This window comes from Toxorhynchites rutilus, chromosome 3 (genome assembly GCF_029784135.1).
Source record: "Toxorhynchites rutilus septentrionalis strain SRP chromosome 3, ASM2978413v1, whole genome shotgun sequence".
Classification (NCBI taxonomy): domain Eukaryota; kingdom Metazoa; phylum Arthropoda; class Insecta; order Diptera; family Culicidae; genus Toxorhynchites; species Toxorhynchites rutilus.
In genome coordinates this window covers 28,242,706-28,263,439 of record NC_073746.1, presented here as the reverse complement: position 1 = coordinate 28,263,439, position 20,734 = coordinate 28,242,706, and the positions used below count along the sequence as shown (strand labels likewise).

At 39.9% G+C, this 20,734-nt stretch overlaps 3 protein-coding genes across 11 annotated transcripts in view; all 3 read left to right on the top strand.

The window, feature by feature from the left end:
• LOC129777510 (histone-lysine N-methyltransferase 2D) overlaps positions 1 to 20,734 on the top strand; it is a 578,056-nt gene that overhangs the window by 57,073 nt on the left and 500,249 nt on the right. The window lies entirely within an intron of this gene.
• LOC129772971 (uncharacterized) lies at positions 3,780 to 5,048 on the top strand. Its single transcript, XM_055776514.1, has one exon. It carries the CDS (start codon positions 3,780 to 3,782, stop codon positions 5,046 to 5,048), a length of 1,269 nt encoding a protein of 422 aa, XP_055632489.1.
• LOC129772970 (uncharacterized) lies at positions 6,168 to 7,469 on the top strand. Its single transcript, XM_055776513.1, has one exon. The coding sequence runs from the start codon at positions 6,168 to 6,170 to the stop codon at positions 7,467 to 7,469; it is 1,302 nt and encodes a 433-aa protein (XP_055632488.1).

Below are 20,734 nucleotides of genomic sequence, written 5' to 3'. Positions count from 1 at the left end.
AATGCGATTACTGAGTAATGAATTTCCAGTACCGTACACCGTGCTCTTCAAAAGAACCCTTCGCACCGTACCAGATAACACCGCAAAGTATTTCATTACATTTCAAGTGATGATTATTTGAAACGGCGATGATTGCACCTGCCTATCGGCGCTACTTGGAACGTATCTTGCCATCCCCCCTCCCCCGGTGCTCTCTACATTCATTAACTGTCAGTTGGGGGCTTCAGCCGTTTCAGTGTTCCGGGGCGCCCCGCATCGAGGGTTCGGAACCGACACGTACCGAATTTGCACGCTGTAAATAATAAAATAACTCGTTTCATTCCGCTTCCGAACATATTTCCCTACGCGCGCGAGGTGTGTCTCGTCATAACGACCCTGGGAAACGAGAGGAAAAGCAGCGAGAAAAGATTACGGGAAATTCAATTCCACAAAAATGTTCTCTGACAGCTGCTGGGGTATGAAGAAGCTGTTCAAATCATGCCAGAAATCGCGAAATGAAGGCTGGGAAATAGGAAACCCAATGACGTGAAAGCGTTTATCAAATTGTGTGGACTTTTTTTTTGTTGCTTTCCGATGATTTTGTGGTTTCTTGGATTTCTATATAAGTCAGCAACATTTTCGTCGCCGGTATTTGCCGTGAGGATCTTTGTTCTGTACATAACAGACAGTCATTCGTGTTTGATTCAAAAGGTTAAATCAGTTATCGAACTCATTTGAACACCATAGAAAGAGAGGAAAAAGAATGTGTCAGTTTGGTTTCTGTACTCGCAATACTATTCTTCATCTCCTTTTTTAATATCTCAATCCGGTACAGTGAAAAAGCTCGCTAGCAGACATTATTTGGATAAAATAAACAAGCGAGCACGTAATCGTCTGTGGATGAGACTATTACAAGCAACTATTAGTGTTGGAAAACTCGTTCAGGGGTAGATAACAATTTGAATTACAAATATGAGTAAAAATGTAGAAAAAATGTTTAAATTTTCATGAAAAATACCGAATTTTTTTTTAAAAAAAAAAAAAAAAGATTTTTTTCGAACAAACATTTTGCTACAAAAAATTATTCAAAAAATGAAAATTCATTCCTCTCAAAAATGTTTTTTTTACACTTTAAAGTTTCCAACAAATCGTCCATATATCAGAAGATGGCCACTTTTACAAGGAAAATGTTTTCATTATAACCATTTTTAGATGTTTTCTTTGAAAAACTCACAACTAATTTTTTTTTCAATGATTTTTTTTTTAATTTGCTTGATATTTTTTGAATGAAAACATGAATAATTCCCTACATGTTATTCTCTGATTAAAATTTTGTAGGTCTGATAGATTTTGTGTGAGAATTTTTTGATGTTTGGAGTTGTTGGATTGTGAAATATTTCAGGACTGTGTTTCCTCAAAATTAGACGAGATTTTTCTTGTCGTCTGGTAGCACTGCACGATCCAATAGATAATTGTACTCATCGTCCTATAGTTTGTCTGTCAGTTGTAAGGAATAAAGCACTCTGTTAAGTTCGTCTTGTTATAAAAGCTCTATTATGTCCATTGTTCGTTAATTGTGAAATAAAGTTTAAGTATGCGCTAAAAAGTTTCTCTGTAATTTGAATGTTAAAACGTGCTTTGATTCGAAATCCACAACGATTCGATCGGGAAAGTGTCGGATGTCCTGTAAAAACAAAAATTAAGACACAACGTAGGGTTTGACCGATCATAAAATTGGTGCCGTGACCAGGATACTCCGAATCGAACGCCATTGGATTCCATTTTCACGAAACGACTATCGTTGCGATAAATACAAGGCTCGCTTTAAGCGACCGTCAGGTGATTACCAGTCCATTTCCCAGCACGTTTTTACATAGGTACGCTTAAGATCTCGTTTTTCTGCACGTTTTCTGGGTCATCGAGCGGCCAACGACGTTTTCTGGACTATCAGCATTGGATACAAACGGAACAATTATTACCTGAGAATACCTATCCTTTCAACGAGGCTATTATTCACCTGGATCATCGACATCGATAAGGACCAATTAATTTAATACAAGGCATTTTGAGCCTTGGAAAAGGTGAGCATCTTTCCAAGCTTAAATACTCCTTCCCGCCGGGTCTACTGGGGTCTTTTTTGTAGAAAATTCAACTGAATCGCGTTTCTACAAAATGGCCGACGAACAGCAGAGGAGACAACTAAATTGCCGTCGTGACACGATGATCGCCGCACTGGGTCGGGCTGAGGCCTTTCTGGCTGGATACATTTCCGATCGGGATCAACTGCAGGTACCGTTGAGGCTTGAGTATCTGAATAGTATGTGGAATACTCTTGAAGAAGTCCAGGCTCAATTGGAGGACACCGAAATCAATTATGAAGGTATGGCACGCAACGCTGAGATTCGTGCTGATTTCGAATCTCGTTTATTCGCAATAAAAGCAAATTTACTTGCAAAGCTACCTGCACCGCTATCTGATAACGCTCGAATTCCTCCACCCTCCCACGCTAATCCCACTCTCTCTGGGATAAAACTTCCTACCATTTCTCTTCCTGAGTTCGACGGTGACTACAAACAGTGGCTCACATTTCATGATACGTTTCTGGCTCTCATTCATTCAAACCCGGATGTTCCAGACATCCAAAAATTTCATTACTTGCGAGCAGCAGTTAAAGGAGAAGCGGCTCAATTAATAGAGTCGATCGCTATCAGCTCTGCCAACTATATTCTGGCTTGGCAAACGCTCGAGGGGCGATACGCGAACGATTACCTTTTGAAGAAACGCCACATGCAAGCGCTCTTCGAAATCCCTTCCATGAAGACTGAATGCGCTGCGACATTGCATGCGCTAGTAGATGAATTCGATCGTCATACGAAAATTTTACGCCAATTAGGAGAGCCAACCGACAGCTGGAGTACCATACTCGAGCACCTTCTGTGCACACGCCTGCACAAAGACACATTGAAGGCATGGGAGGACCACGCTTCAACTGTGAACGAACCGAATTATAATTGCCTAATAGATTTCCTGCAACGTAGGATTAGAGTGCTGGAATCGATTTCCGTCAACCATCACGTGGAAACACCACGCTCTTGTACATCTATTCATTCGACCAAAAAGACGCCTCACTTTCGTCTTTCGTCCTGTTCATCGATAACCAATTTGGAGGGAAAATGTCCCGCTTGCAATCAGCACCATCCGCTGATCAAATGTCAAAGGTTCAATAAGCTTTCATTGTCTGAAAGACAGCAACTAGTAAACTTAAAGCGTCTCTGTCTCAACTGCTTAAAAGATGATCATATGGCTCGTAATTGTCCATCCAACTTCAATTGCAGACACTGCAATCGCCGACATCACACTCTACTTCATGTCACGTCAAACGACAATGTCAAACATCGCATGAACGGTAACGCTATTCAAATTTACCTGTTACTCCTGCACGAAATAACGTGTCCACACCACCCACGCAACAATCGACAATCGCCGAAAGCGAAAACCACTCACCTCAAGAAATAAGTTTACCTGTCCAACAACCATATGAAAATGTGTTCCTACTCACTGCAGTAGTAAATGTCGTAGATGCGTACGGACATGAACATCCAGCGCGCGCGCTCCTTGATAGTGCTTCACAGCCTAATTTGATATCTGAGCGATTAACTCAAAGGCTAAGACTACGCTCAAACAGTGTGAATGTTACAATTCAAGGAGCTGGAAAATTAGCTAAGGTAGTAAACCGATCTGTGTTTGCTAATATCAAATCCAGAAAGATTGATTTCTCTACCGGTGTCACATTCTTGGTGATGGATAAAGTGACTGCAAATCTTCCCGCCCACAACATTCCTATATCGGATTGGGCCATCCCGAGCGATTTATTTTTGGCCGATCCCACGTTCAATCAAAGTCAGCCGATTGATATGGTTCTAGGTGCAAGACATTTTTATTCATTCTTCCCAACCGCTAATCGCATCCAACTGCGAAGTAACTTACCCATTCTGGTCGATAGTGTTTTCGGGTGGATTGTAGCAGGCTCATCTCACACCGTCCACCCTAAAAATGAAGCAACATTGTCATGCAGTGTTGTAGAAGTAGCAACGGTATCATTGGAAGATTCTTTGGAGCGTTTTTGGAAAACCGAGGAGTTACAAACGAAAGATAATTTTTCGATAGAGGAAAGACATTGTGAAACAACATACGCAACCACTACAACAAGAAACGTTGAAGGGCGATACATAGTTCGCCTACCACGGAAGCCTGATTTCAACATAATGCTCGGAGACTCAAGGACAAATGCCCTACGGCGATTTCAATTACTCGAGAAAAGGCTAGAACGGAATCCAAAGCTGAAAAGTGAATATCATTCATTCATACAAGAGTACATCTCCCTCGGCCATATGCGAATGGTCGGAGTGGACGATTATGAAAACTCCCAAACATTTTATTTACCCCACCACCCCGTAATTAAGGAAGGAAGTACCACGACAAAAGTTAGAGTTGTCTTTGATGGCTCTGCGAAATCTTCTACCGGCTTCTCTCTAAACGAAGCTCTTTGCGTGGGTCCTGTGGTGCAGGATGAACTTCTGACCATAATTCTCCGATTTCGCACCTTTCCAATTGCTCTAGTTGGCGACGTTGCAAAAATGTACAGGCAAGTACTTGTGGATCCGAACGATACACCGCTGCAACGAATTTTCTGGCGTTTTTCCCAAGAAACTCCAATCGAAGTTTACGAACTCCTAACCGTGACTTACGGTTTAGCACCTTCATCGTATCTTGCTACACGCACTCTGCAACAATTGGCAGACGACGAGAAAGAATCGTTTCCAATAGGCGCACCTGCAGTACGAAAATGTTTTTATGTGGACGATTTTATTGGCGGCGCCCAATCCATAGAGACAGCAGTCCAGTTGCGGAATGAACTGACTAATTTGCTCCAGAAAGGCGGCTTCGAGCTCCGGAAATGGACATCAAATCGACTAGAAGTGCTCCATGGTTTGAATGTCGATCAGATAGGAACTGAATCTACACTCCAATTCAGTCCATGCGAAACCATCAAGACGTTGGGCATATGATGGGAGCCCGAAGGCGATTTCCTTCGATTCGATTCGGTTGTTCAAGATCACCACGAAGTTCCAACAAAACGCTCCATACTCTCCACCATAGCTAGACTTTTTGATCCTTTGGGTCTCATTGCTCCTGTTGTCGTCAAGGCAAAAATTCTAATGCAAGAACTGTGGTTGCTTTCCTGCGAATGGGACGATCCTGTTCCAGAGAAGACTAGGATAAAATGGAAAGAATATCAGCGACAATTACCCATGATAGCAGCTTATCGAGCTGACCGATTTGCGTTCCAGATAAACTCGTCAATACAACTCCATACATTCGCTGACGCCTCTGAATTGGCCTATGGAGCATGCACGTACGCACGTTGTGAAGATGCACGAGGAAACGTGAGGATTCAGCTTTTAGCATCCAAGTCGAAAGTGTCTCCATTGAAGCGGCTATCTATTGCGCGTCTTGAGCTTTGCGCAGCGGTTCTAGCAGCACATCTCCACTCACGAATTAAACAGGCAATTGACATCAGCATTTCAGGATCATATTTCTGGTCCGATTCTGCAGTTACACTGCAATGGTTACGATCGCCACCGAATGTATGGAAAACATTCGTGGCAAACAGAGTTTCCGAGATTCAACATTTCACACACGGCTCTCAGTGGAATCATGTGTCCGGTTGCGAGAATCCAGCGGATCTAGTGTCCCGTGGTATGACAGTCGAAGAATTTCTCAACAGCAAAATGTGGAGAAGTGGACCAAGTTGGTTGCAGCTCTCATCACGAAATTGGCCAATATCCAATCCGCCTGGCGTCGCAGAAGAACTGTTGGAAATTCGAGCAGTAGTTGCTACCGTTCAAACATCACCTTCCGTTAATCCGTGGTTTCTCCGTTGGTCATCGTATAGACGCATGATTCATGTAATCGGATATTGTATGCGTTTCATCAATAACGTCCGTGATAGAGCCAGAACCCAGTCGCTAACTAATAGCCCTCCAGTTTGCCAAACACTCACTGTTGAACAGCTAAATAAAGCCAAAATATTTCTAATTCGCCTAGCTCAGAAAGACGCATTCAGCGAAGAGATCAAAAACCTGGAAAAAGAGAAATTAGTATCAAAACATTCACATATTCGCAAAATGAGTCCATTCTTAGACCCAGAGAAAATACTCAGAGTGGGAGGTCGATTGAATCTGTCCCAGCTTCCCTACCAAACCAAACATCCTGCCTTACTACCAAATCCTCATCCTTTTACACGAGCAATTGCAGAGTACTTCCACCAAAAACTACTTCATGGCGGCGGGCGTTTACTGCTGACCACCATACGTGAAGAATTCTGGCCACTACAGGGTCGCAGATTAGTTCGAAATATTGTGCGAAACTGTTTTCGTTGCACTCGCCTCAACCCCGTACCTGTCCAGCAGCAAATTGGACAGCTGCCTACTTCGAGAGTCACTCCGAGTCGTCCATTCAGCATAACTGGCGTCGACTATGCAGGGCCCGTATATTTGAAGCCGATACATAAACGTGCAGCTCCGACTAAAGCATATATTTGCATATTTGTGTGTTTCGCTACGAAGGCAGTCCACATCGAGCTCGCCAGCGATTTATCAACCCAGGCCTTTCTATGCGCTCTCCGTCGCTTCATATCTCGTCGTGGTCGTCCACTACACATACACTCGGACAACGGGAAGAATTTCGAGGGAGCTAAAAACGAATTATCCGAACTATTCGAAATGCTAAATAACAGCTGCGAAATATCATCTGCCTGCACAGAAGAAGGCATCACATGGCATTTAATACCGCCTAAAGCACCACACTTCGGTGGTCTCTGGGAGGCCGCGGTCAAGGTGGCGAAAAGACATCTCTATCGTCAGTTAGGATGCTCCAAGCTGTCTTTCGAGGACATGTGTACCATTTTGACTCAAGTCGAAGCATCTATGAATACACGACCGCTACTACCGATGACAGATGACCCAAACGATTTAGCAGCTTTAACTCCGGCGCACTTCCTCATAGGCACTACAATAACCGCCCTGCCCGACCCAGATCTCCGTCATCTTCCAGCTAACCGGCTTGATCACTTCCAAGAACTTCAGATGCATGTGCAAAGGTTTTGGCGTCACTGGCGTTCAGAGTATCTTCAGGAGCTCCAAAAGGACACTAAAGGCTCAGTACGGAACGATGGAATTTCGATCGGCAGAATGGTCATCATAGTGGATGAATTGCAGCCGCCTACACGATGGTCCTTGGCACGTATTGTGGACGTTCATCCTGGGAAGGACCATATCATCAGAGTCGTCTCTCTTCGCACGGCTCGCGGAGTTATCACTCGACCCACTTCCAAGATCTGCTTTCTACCAGATTCATCAGTAGATCTGGATCAGGACGGACGCATAGGCTTACCAGTCAACCGGAATGCCTCTAATTTAGATAGATAAATTGTAAATTTGTAGCGAAGTCTAAAAGCACATCCATTGTAAATGTTTTTTATTATTGTTTATTGAAACTGATCGTTCAAGGCGGCGGGTATGTTGGATTGTGAAATATTTCAGGACTGTGTTTCCTCAAAATTAGACGAGATTTTTCTTGTCGTCTGGTAGCACTGCACGATCCAATAGATAATTGTACTCATCGTCCTATAGTTTGTCTGTCAGTTGTAAGGAATAAAGCACTCTGTTAAGTTCGTCTTGTTATAAAAGCTCTATTATGTCCATTGTTCGTTAATTGTGAAATAAAGTTTAAGTATGCGCTAAAAAGTTTCTCTGTAATTTGAATGTTAAAACGTGCTTTGATTCGAAATCCACAACGATTCGATCGGGAAAGTGTCGGATGTCCTGTAAAAACAAAAATTAAGACACAACGTAGGGTTTGACCGATCAGGAGTTTTTTTTTAAAAATATATTACTTTAGAAAATTTTAAATATTTAAATTATTTGTTAAAGAATGAAATGTAGGAAGTTATTTATGTTTTCATTAAAAAAATACGAAGCAATTTTTTGAAAAAAAAAAATCATTGGAAACAGAAATATTTTGAAAATTGAAATTAATTTTTCTTAAAAACATGTTTTTTGTTAATTCTGAAAAAATGGATAAGAACAGCTCATACAATTTCTAACAAGTCGCCCATATATTGGAAGATGCGCACTTTTACAGGGAAAAAGTTTTTCGAATAACAACTTTCTCATGTTTATGTTTGGAAAAATATTTTTAATGTTTAATTCTCAGTTATCTTTTTCCTTTGCGTTAACATGGCAAGAATTTACTCACAAAAATGTTACGAGTAAAACATTATTCTTTCAGGGGTCTCCATACCAAAATGCGTTATATTCCAGAAATTATAAAAGATAGAAAGTTGGCGTCTTGGAGGAAAGTTCATTTCTATATATATAAAAATCTCTTGCCACGATGATCGTGGCCGAACTCCTCCGAAACGGATCGATCGATTTGAATGGAATTATGCACAAAACGTTTGTTAGGCATGAGAATAGGTCGTATATCACATCCCGCTAGGATACCGATTACCGCATAATTAATACCGATAAGGGTGACACTATGCCTATCCACAATGAATTGTTGAAATCCTTCAGATGCTCGGATAGCAAAATGTTAATTCGTCATCAATTGTCGCTATTGTCATCAATCCAGATAAATTATCAGCTGGAGAACATGTGTATTGATTCAATGATTCGAATTAATATTTATGAATATGTAGTTACAAGAGACGAAACAAACAGGAGAGCTCGATGGATTTATATAATCGAACGATGATTCAACGCAGCTGGGGCGACGTCATTCTACGATGTCGTGAGCTGTGCCAAATAATTCATGGTCGGCATGTACGCGACGGTAGAGGCCGAACGACTGCGATTCCTACGACACAATCGGCATGAGAACGAATAAATTAACCTGCGAGGAGCTATCAAAAGCAACGCTGAAACAGCCTTTGCTATTGACATGCTAAAACGCATTGTATCATTATGAAAATCGATAGTTTGATTGCCTCGGTAATTCCAGATCCGTCTACTGATCTACTACTCACCCGTATTCTGAAATAAGAGCGAGTCAGAATAACTCGAACGGATCGCATTTTTCATTCCAAAAAATGCGTTCGACTCAAGTCCAAACAATTTGTGATAATGTGATAATGCATGGCAATTTGGCAAAAATGGCAAAAAAACGACAAATCAATAGAATGGTTTGCACGTAATCTATATTGTGCTGACGCGAATCGATCAAAACCCAGTTATCTATCAAAAACAATTATATATTTCTCGCGAATCGGGGAACCGATAGGTGGCTTCGAAGTTTTTCGCGTGTGTTCCAGAAAATCAACAATTGGTTTTTGCTGAAATTGAGAAGTGATTTATCTTAACTTCTTTGGATCGATAAGCCATTAGCGAAAAACAAAGGAGTTCAATTCGAGCAGTTTTTGATCTCAACAACAACACAACCACCATGGCAAGCGAACGTGGTCTTCGAAATAACTCAACTACGACATCTAACAAAGGTTCCGGATCAACTACTGACGCAGACATGAACGTTGCAGAACTGGCCAATATGATGAAGTCACAGTTTGTTATGTACCAGAAGAATATGATTGATGAAATCAGAGTACTGAAAGATTCCATACATACACAAATGGATAAACTTAGATCAGATATTGCGAGTGACTTCGAACGTATTCGTAAAGAGAGTGACAGAGTTACCACCCAACTCACCAATTCCATTGCTGATAGTAAGGCTGAGTGTCTAGTAGCTGTGGATAGAAGTTTGCGTTCTAATGATCTCGTTGTTAGTGGAGTTCCATTTCGCTCAGGAGAGAATCTGATGGAGTACTTTTCAGTTTGGCACCGCACTCTGGGATATACCGATGACAACATTCCACACGTCGATATCAGGAGACTCTTCAAAGGCACTCCATCGAACGGGACCGCATATATAATTCTCATTCAGTTTGCTATAACTGTGCAACGTAATGATTTCTTCGCTCGTTACTTACGCTCTCGAAAGCTTTGCCTCTCCGAACTTGGATTCACGACCAACAAACGTATTTTTGTCAACGAAAACTTGGGAGCCGCGGCGAGGGAACTACGAGCCAAAGCTCTACAAATGAAAAAACGAGGACAGCTAGTTAAAGTCTACACGAAGTTTGGTATCGTACATATCAAGGAGAGTGCTGATGGACAAGGAAAGCCTATTTTTTCGGAGAACGATCTACAAGCTTTGCCATAACCTTTCCTATTACGTTTCTGTTTACTCCTATGTATTCCATTCCTCTGGTCCTATGACTCCCTTCCTAAAAGCTAAATGATGTTACTGCTGATGCTGATGCTGCCGATGTTCCTGTTGTTGCTGTTGCTGCTGTTGGTGTTGTTTTTGGGCTAGAAGTTTTCTTCAGTGCAATTATGTTACCTGATTTTGTAGTGCTAATAGGTTAAATTGTTTGATTTCATTCGACATTCGCGTCGCTCATGTTTTTGAAAAGTTGAATTATGATTGAATTTTTGATGAAGATTATTATGCATTCTATTATAATCGTGCAAGTGCTCTCTACTTATTTTCTCTTATTTGCTAAGCTCATCTCCAATCCCTATGGCTAGTCATTACTATGATAATGCCTCCACGAATTTGTGCATACCGGGGACTGTTATGAAGTGTGCTCTTCATCCAGGAAAACTATCCGTGTGTAGTGTAAACAGTCAGAGTATTTGTGCTCGCAAGCTTTGCAAGTTAGATGAATTAAAACAAATATTAAAGCTCGCTGCGGTCGATATTGTATGTGTCAGTGAAACCTGGCTTAATGAACATATTAACGATTCTGTGTTAAAAATTGATGGATATAACATTGTTAGACAAGATAGAAAGGGGCGTCTAGGAGGCGGCATCATGGTGTATGTTAACGACAGACTTAAGTATAGTGTCATTGATTTTTCTTCATATTCACCAGGAACGCCATGTTCCGAGTATATAGCAATTGAAGTTTTACTAAACAATGAAAAGATTTTTTTAGCTACTTTTTACAATCCACCTGAAGTAGATTGTGCAGACATAGTCGATACCTTGCTGTCTCAATATGGGACAAAATTCGAAAATATACTTCTAGTAGGCGATTTCAACACGAATCTTCTTGATAACAATTCGGCTAAAACATCCAGATTTAAATCCATTTTATCCATTCATAAAATGTTCAGCTTTGTTTGCGAACCAACATTTTTCCATAGTAATGGTTCATCACAATTAGATTTGATGCTCTCTAATTGTAGATCACGCTTGCTTCGCTTCAATCAAATAGATTCACCTGTATTTTCGAATCACGATTTGATTTTTGCTTCACTTGATTTTGAAATAGTGTCCACTCCACCACAAGTCGAATATCTTGATTATTCCTCGATGGATGTAGATGGCTTACTTCAGGCATTTTATTCGTTTGATTGGACAAGTTTTTATCGGTTAAATGATTCCAATGAATTACTAAACTTTTTTAATTCAACAATTAAATATCTGCATGATCATTTTGTTCCTCTTCGAACATTTGTTCCCAATAAATCTAAGAACCCATGGTGATTCCATTTGTAAAGGTATTATTGATCGTGATTTGGTTTACAAGAAATGGAAAAATAGTAAAGATCCTAACGATCATAAATTATTCAAGATTCTTCGAAACAAAGTGACTATGCTCATTCGTCAAGCCAAACGAACGTATTATGATAGCTGGACTGACAATAATCTCCCTTCCAAAGAACTATGGAAAAGATTAAAAACATTAGGTTTTTGTCAATCAAAATCATCTTGTTCTGTACAATTTGACTCTAATGAGATAAATGAGAGTTTTGCTCGAAATTTTTCTGGAAATTCCCCTGAGAATAATGTCAATCAATTTGTAACAAACCGAAATTCATTTTATTTCAATTTGATTAATGAAGACGATGTCATAATTACTTTATACCATATAAAATCCAATGCAATAGGTCTTGATTCTCTTCCAATTAAATTTTTGAAAGCAATCATTTCGCTTGTGGCCAAACCGATTACTCATTTATTTAATTGTATCATAACTACAAGTGTTTTTCCTGACGAATGGAAAAAATCTAAAATAATTCCGATAAGAAAAAAGGCAAACATTAATAACATCCAAAATTTGCGCCCTATAAGTATACTCTGTGCGCTGTCCAAGGTATTTGAACGAATTATTAAACACCAAATTTGTCATCATATAAATCAAAATAACCTGCTAAGTTCGATGCAATCTGGATATCGTCCCCATCACAGCACAAAAACCGCAATGCTGAAGGTGTTCGATGATATAGGACTTATTCTGGATAAGGGTCGACCTGTTGTCCTATTACTTCTTGATTTTTCAAAAGCTTTCGACACGATTTCCCACGAAATTTTGTGTAAAAAACTGTCGCAAAACTTTGATTTCTCGAGTCATGCAACGACATTGCTGCGATCGTATCTAATAGGACGAAGTCAGACCGTTTTTAGTAACGATGTTTATTCTAGACTTCTTCCAATATCCTCGGGAGTACCCCAAGGTTCGATATTAGGACCAATCTTATTCTCATTGTATATTAACGATCTTCCTGATGTTCTAAAATGTTGTAAAATACACATTTTTGCGGACGACGTCCAGATATACTTCGACTGCCTGGATAATACAGCATCGACCATTTCAAGAAATATAAATGGAGACCTTGTCAGAATACATGAATGGTCGTGCAGAAATAAACTTATGTTGAATGCCAATAAAACCAATGCATTATTCATAAATAACTCGCAATCCAATAACGTTCTCAAACCAGCGCTGCAGTTGAATAATTCAATAATTCAATATGTTGAAAGCGGGTTGAGTCTCGGTATAATTATTCAATCTAACTTTAGCTTTGATAAATTTATTTTTAAACAATGTGGAAAAGTGTATGGTACCCTTCGTACATTGTATGCTACCACATCGTTCCTCAGCACTGACACTAAACTTAAGCTTTTCAAAAGCCTGGTATTGCCGCACTTCATCGCCTGCGATTTCCTTTTATCTAACTCATCAGTTTTTGCGCAATCTAAACTACAAGTAGCATTGAACGCTTGTGTTCGATATGTTTTCAGACTGAGTAGATTTGCCAGAGTTTCTCACCTTCAACATCGTCTGATTGGTTGTCCATTTCGCAAATTTGCTCCGATGAGATGTTGCATCTTTTTATTCAATCTTGCAAGAACAAAACTTCCAGGCTACTTACACGAAAAACTAGTAACTCTAAGAAGTTCACGCTCAAAAAAATATGCAATTCCACGACACTTCACTTCCAGGTATGGTAACTCTTTCTTCGTGAGAAGCATTTCACACTGGAATTCATTGCCAAATGAGTTGACTCTTGTAAAATCACAAACACTATTTAAGAGGAGCACTTTAATTGTTAAACTCAAGAAATTCTTCAAAGTAATAATTAATAATTTAATAATCAGTAATGCACCATTTGTACGTAAATCAGTGTAACAATTAAAGAGACAAAAGTCTCAAGTTACAAATTAAATTTGAATAAAGAATAAAGAATAAAGAATAAAGAATTTGACATAGACGACATTGAACTTCGTGTTATATTTCTGTAAAAACAGAAACAGATGTTCAGATGGAATAAACACGCTTTTGAAACAAAAAATATTGATGGAAATTAGCTATATCCTTTCAACTATGTTTTGTATGTAACACATCAACACATGTTCTGCAAGTGGGTAAAAATCGTGTACGAAAATTGTGTCTGAAATTGTTTTCATATTATGGATAAAGTTTTAGCGGAAATGTAGTTGAAAAATATAGAAGAAAAAGTTGTCTAAGTATTCAAATAACATGAAGCAATAATCTTCATTCAAATGTTAACAATGTAAAATTGCTTTCGGTCTGCTGATCTGATATAGAGTAAATTGCTCCACAACTTATATTTTTCATCGATTAAATTTGAGCCGAACAGATTTAAGAATGCAAAAGTCGATTTCGTTCAAACGAATCGAATTCTGGAATATGGGTTAGTTTTTGATATTGTTCCCAAAAACATGGTTCAAACAAAAACATGGAAAACACGGACACAAGGGTAAGTGGATAACCAATATAAAAACGAAGAAACGGACAACCATTGACAAATATCAGTAACGCAGACGTTGACGGACTGGAAACCGTTGAGTAGTACCATATTCACATCAGCTGAGCAAAACATTCAATGTTCATATTAATGTTGAGTTTCGCTGTTCGGCGAAAAGCAGTAAGTGCAAATGAAAAGTACGCGAATAAGGGAAGCAATATGGCTTTGTTTTAAATTCAGAATATCGATGTGACTACGTTTCGATTGAGTGACAACGACGAAATAATGCGCCAACAAATTGACCGGAATATCACCACCAATGAAGTTGTCTGTCATATCTTTAGTATCCCAATTCATGAACAGGGCCCAACAGTCATGAATTTGGCTCCCAGTCAGAAAACCTATTTTTCAGTAACGAGACCGTAATTGAACAAAATTAATATTGATTTTCTTTATTTCACTTTCTAAAGGGTGTGTCACATCAAATTGCATCACGGAAAAAACGCTGTAGAAATTCGCCCAGTAGACCGATCCTTTTGAAAATTTTAGACAGTAAAATAAAAACTATTAAACAACTTTTGGCATTTTCTTTTTATTCATACTTCGAGCCCAAGCCCGTATGCTCGTACCTTCCTCTTTACCCCGTCCATAAGGTTCTGTACAACGTCAGGTTGTAGTTTTTTTTGAACAGAAATCCATTTTCTCTTGAAGTCCGCCTCCGATTTGACAACTTTTGGGTTCTTCCGGAGGGCCTGCTTCATAATCGCCAATATTTCACTATTGGGCGAAGCTCCGGCGCGTTGGGCGGGTTCATTTCCTTTGGCACGAAGGTGACCCCGTTGGCTTCGTACCACTCCAACACGTTCTTTGAATAGTGGCACGAAGCGAGATCCGGCCAGAAGATGGTCGGGCCCTCGTGCTGCTTCAATAGTGGTAGTAAGCGCTTCTGTAGGCGCTCCTTAAGGTAAACCTGCCCGTTTACCGTGCCGGTCATCACGAAGGGGGCGCTCCGCTTTCCGCAAGAGCAGATCGCTTGCCACACCATGTACTTTTTGGCAAACTTGGATAGTTTCTGTATGCGAATCTCCTCCGGAACGCTGTATTTGTCCTCTGCGGAGAAGAACAACAGGCCCGGCAGCTGACGAAAGTCCGCTTTGACGTAGGTTTCGTCGTCCATTACCAGGCAATGCGGCTTCGTCAGCATTTCGGTGTACAGCTTCCGGGCTCGCGTCTTCCCCACCATGTTTTGTCTTTCGTCGCGGTTAGGAGCCTTCTGAACCTTGTATGTACGCAGGCCCTTCCGCTGCTTGGTCCGCTGGACGAATGAACTTGACAAATTCAGCTTATTGGCGACATCCCGGACCGAACTTCTCGGATCACGTCTAAACTGCTGAACTACGCGCTTGTGATCTTTTTCACTGACGGAGCATCCATTTTTGCCGTTCCTCACCTTCCGGTCGATGGTTAGGTTCTCGAAGTATCGTTTTAGTACTCTGCTGACCGTGGATTGGACGATTCCCAGCATCTTACCGATGTCCCGATGTGACAACTCCGGATTCTCGAAATGAGTGCACAGGATTAATTCACGACGCTCTTTTTCGTTCGACGACATTTTTCCAAATTTACGAAAAATTGACAGTGAAGCATGGCCAACGTGATCTATACACTCTTATCTGATTATAAGCGAAAGCTGAAGATATAATTCCTAAAAATTAAATTTCTACAGCGTTTTTTCCGTGATGCAATTTGATGTGACACACCCTTTACTTTAGGACAAAAATATATTTCTTTCTTTCACTTCACATTCTACTTATATACATTATTTTTTTTTTTACTTATTTACATATTAATACTTTACATCACACACATCAGTTACAAAAAACCTTGTGTATTAGTATTAGTTATTGTTTATTCAATCACCAAAATATTCACTAGAAATAATTTATTTGGCAGAACAACGTTTGTCGGGTCAGCTAGTATTTTAATAAGATCTTTACCTTTGTCGAATACACTATATCGCTATCTTGACTTTATACGAAATTAGGATTAGTTGTAATTTTTTCAAAGAAAAAAAAAAGTTATTGGTAGAAAAACATTTTCCCTGTAAAAGTGCCGATCTTCCGATGTATGTACAACTTATTGGAAATTGTAAGGGCTATTCATATAGCTTATTGCGAGTTTCAAAAAAGTTCTTTTTTGAGAAAAATGAATTTAAATTTTTGAAATATTTTTTCAGTGAGATTTGGTATTTTTTTATGAACATTTAATTTAATTAATTTTTTACATTTTATCCTTTGGCCAGAATTTTGTAGGTATTATAGTTTTCCAATTATATTTCTTTTTTGTAAAAAAGAGTAGAAAAATTGTTTGGCCCTTTTCAAAAAGTGGTCTAATTCTTTTTTTTTTAATATTTCAAGTGTGAAAAGTTGCTTGAAAACCCATTTGTTAACTGTTTCACTGATATCTGAGATGGTGTTGCCAACGGCTAGTCGAGTTGGCATGAAATTCGTCAATTATAAGAAAGGAAACGAGGTTTTCTAAAATACTTTAATATAAAATGCGTCTAAATGAAGTAAAACCAAGGAAACCAGATAAAATATCAGCAATTTAATTGCTATCAGTGTTCTACCCCTGAATCGTGTTTTATGTACAGTTCAAGTAGTGTATTTCCCGGGCACTCAAAATGTCACAATAGAGTCACAATAAGAGGTATGTTACTCCCGTTTTTTCCCTTTGCTCTTTGTTGTATGCAAAGAAAAATAGCAAAAAACGGACAACGATCGAATATATGTGAATTTGAATATGTTTTCCTTTTCTCATATTGTAACACCAAAAATATTTGGATAAAGCTTATATATGATACCTTACCTGCAATGAAAATCGATACATTATCATGTATATCATATCAGCTTGAATTTAAGTTCTTAAATAAGCAACAACAGAAAACATTGGAAACAAAATTCACTACGTTGAACCACAACAACAACTAACTTTGTGTATTGGAGAGCGTGTTTCAAGCCTGTTTCAATTAGAATTTGGTCTTATAAACTAGAACATTTCTCAGCATAGAAATGACGTACAAAAAAGGGAGGGATGTAATTTTGTGGTTTTTTTTTTAATGAACTCTAACCCCTTGACAGGTACTGGCAACAATATTGCCACCAACCGAAAATATTCTTTTCGCTGCACTTGGAATATTATTTTGATATTTGGCTTAGCCAAAAGGTATCTGGCAATACTCTATTTTTTTTGGACTGCTGCAAATGTACAATATTAATTTGGGAGTCATTTTTATGTAACAAAACCACGATTTCAGAGCGCCGGCAGAAAATTTAGTTTAAATTCGTTGAAAATGCAACAAGTTGAAATGTTTTTCACTCTAAACATACTATTAAGGTTCTACTGTGTAAAATCATGCAGTTTTATCAATAAAATAAATGGTGTATTTGATGAAAAATTCAAATTTTATTTTCATTCTTTAAAACTCTACACATTTTTTTTGCTGCACTATAAATATTGTAAATCGATGAAATAATCAGTATCGCTGCACTAGAAATATTGTTTTGGTTTTCCTATAACCAAACAGAGGCGAATGAATGAGTTTAAAGCCTCTATAACTCAACATCCTCGTCGTCGTATAACCAAAGACGCAATGAAGTGAATTCACAAGGCAATGTTTCTGGGGTTAACTGTCGGTGGGTAAATTGCTGTCGGTGAAGTATTTTTTAGCCGATAAGGGCATTCCAGTGCTCGAACATGCCCCGTACTCGCCAGATCTAGCCCCATGCGACTTTTTTCTATTCCCCAAGACAAATCCGTGTTGAAAGGTACCCGAATTCAGTCCGTAGAAGAGGCGAAGGAAAAAGCGAAGCGGCCTTTGAACGCCATCACAAAAGAAGAGTTTCAGCACTGCTTCGAACAATGGAAAAAAACGTATGGAAAGGTGTGTGAGGAGCCAAGGGGAGTATGTTGAAGGGGAGCATATCGTTGTACCGTAATTTTTAAAATATCACCCTTTTTCGTAACCAGTCTCGTTATTTAATAGTCATACCTCGTACATGTCAAAAAGCGGAAGTCCCGTCCACTGGAAGCAGCGGCAACGGCTGAATAAGATGGTCAAGTCGATTTTCCCGGCGAATCGCGACGTTGCGGTGGTGATGGACGACGAGACCTATCTCACCCTGGATGGCAACGACTGGCAGGGCACTTCGTATTTTACTTCCCCCACGAGGGACGTGAGCTCCGAAGTGAAGTTTATTTTACACACCGAGTTGTTGCAGCTGTCGCTGACAATCAGCGTGAACGGGATGTCAAAGCCTCTTTTCTTGAGATACCAACTGGCCGCGGACGAGGAAATTTACAATACGAAGTGCCTGTCGGAAGTTGCGTCGTTCATCAAGAAATACCATAAGAGCGAAGACACGGTGTTCTGGCCGGATCTGGCGTCGGCCCACTACCCGAAGCGATCGTTAAAGGAGATGTAGCGGCAGAATATCGACGAGAAATCTTCAGGATATAACCCTTTAGTTTCATCTTGTTTAACAAAATAATAGTGATTTTATACTCGTGTCCAGTGTCGCCATACGTACAGATTTATCTGGAGAGGTAAAGATTTTTTCGCTATTTTTTGTACAGATTCTGCACAGTACAGAGTACATATTTTCGTCAAAAAGTACAGATTAGTACAGTTTTTCCGCGTGTGGAATTTCTTACGTTCGAACAAAGCAACATTAAGGTACATGACGACTTTTACACCGCAGTATCGCTTGGAGCGATTTTTTTTAAATTTTAATTCATGATAGTAAATATGCAATCTAGATTGAAAAAAGCTATGTATAAGCGTTATAAAACACACGAAGGACTCAAAAATGAAATGTAGTATGTGTAGTAAATAAATGAGTATTTCATGCTAAATTTCTACATCGAATATTTCCGATGGTACAGATTTTTGGATGAAAAAGTACAGATGAGAAAGATTTTTAAACCCTCCGGTACAGCTTAAAATGTGGCAATACTGCTCGTGTTGTATTGGTTTTATGTAAACAAAAGTTTTAAATTTTGACCGAATTTCTTAATCCTGCAGACTGCAATTTCTTGGCAAGAATAATTTAAAAACGAAAATCTGAATAAAACCATAATATCGATTTTTTTCACTTAGATTTTATTAGTATATTTATCTCAACAGCTATTAACTCCCGGCACTCTCCGTCATAATTCTGGAAATCATTTAAAATTAATGCTCAAACTATTTCAGGTTCAAAATTGTGATTTTTGGAGACAATAATCGGCGACATTGAAAACTCGCACAACTCGCACAACTCGCACAAGTCTAGCCTAAAACCTGTTATATTATCAGGGCTCTGCATAGTCATAGTCAACTGAGGATAGTCAGCTGACTATCTGACTGACTATATCCGTATTCAGATAGTAATGACTTTTGGCTTCTTCACGCAGTTTCTTCGCCAAAACGACTAAACAGTCAGTCCAAAACGAATTCGTTCCTCTCTTTCTCTCTCCCACGTGTGTGAGCCCAAGCCCGTATGCTCGCACCTTCCTCTTTACCCCGTCCATAAGGTTCTGTACAACGTCAGGTTGTAGTTTTTTTTGAACAGAAATCCATTTTCTCTTGAAGTCCGCCTCCGATTTGACAACTTTTGGGTTCTTCCGGAGGGCCTGCTTCATAATCGCCCAATATTTCTCTATTGGGCGAAGCTCCGGCGCGTTGGGCGGGTTCATTTCCTTTGGCACGAAGGTGACCCCGTTGGCTTCGTACCACTCCAACACGTCCTTTGAATAGTGGCACGAAGCGAGATCCGGCCAGAAGATGGTCGGGCCCTCGTGCTGCTTCAATAGTGGTAGTAAGCGCTTCTGTAGGCACTCCCTAAGGTAAACCTGCCCGTTTACCGTGCCGGTCATCACGAAGAGGGCGCTCCGCTTTCCGCAAGAGCAGATCGCTTGCCACACCATGTACTTTTTGACAAACTTGGATAGTTTCTGTTTGCGAATCTCCTCCGGAACGCTGAATTTGTCCTCTGCGGAGAAGAACAACAGGCCCGGCAGCTGACGAAAGTCCGCTTTGACGTAGGTTTCGTCGTCCATTACCAGGCAATGCGGCTTCGTCAGCATTTCGGTGTACAGCTTCCGGGCTCGCGTCTTCCCCACCATGTTTTGCCTTTCGTCGCGGTTAGGAGCCTTCTGAACCTTGTATGTACGCAGGCCCTCCCGCTGCTTAGTCCTCTCGACGAATGAACTTGACAAATTCAGCTTATTGGCGACATCCCGGACCGAACTTCTCGGATCACGTCTAAACTGCTTAACTACGCGCTTGTGATCTTTTTCACTGACGGAGCATCCATTTTTGCCGTTCTTCACCTTCCGGTCGATGGTTAGGTTCTCGAAGTATCGTTTCAGTACTCTGCTGACCGTGGATTGGACGATTCCCAGCATCTTACCGATGTCCCGATGTGACAACTCCGGATTCTCGAAATGAGTGCACAAGATTAATTCACGACGCTCTTTTTCGTTCGACGACATTTTTCCAAATTTACGAAAAATTGACAGTGAAGCATGGCCAACGTGATCTATACACTCTTATCTGATTATAAGCGAAAGCAGAATATATAATTCCTAAA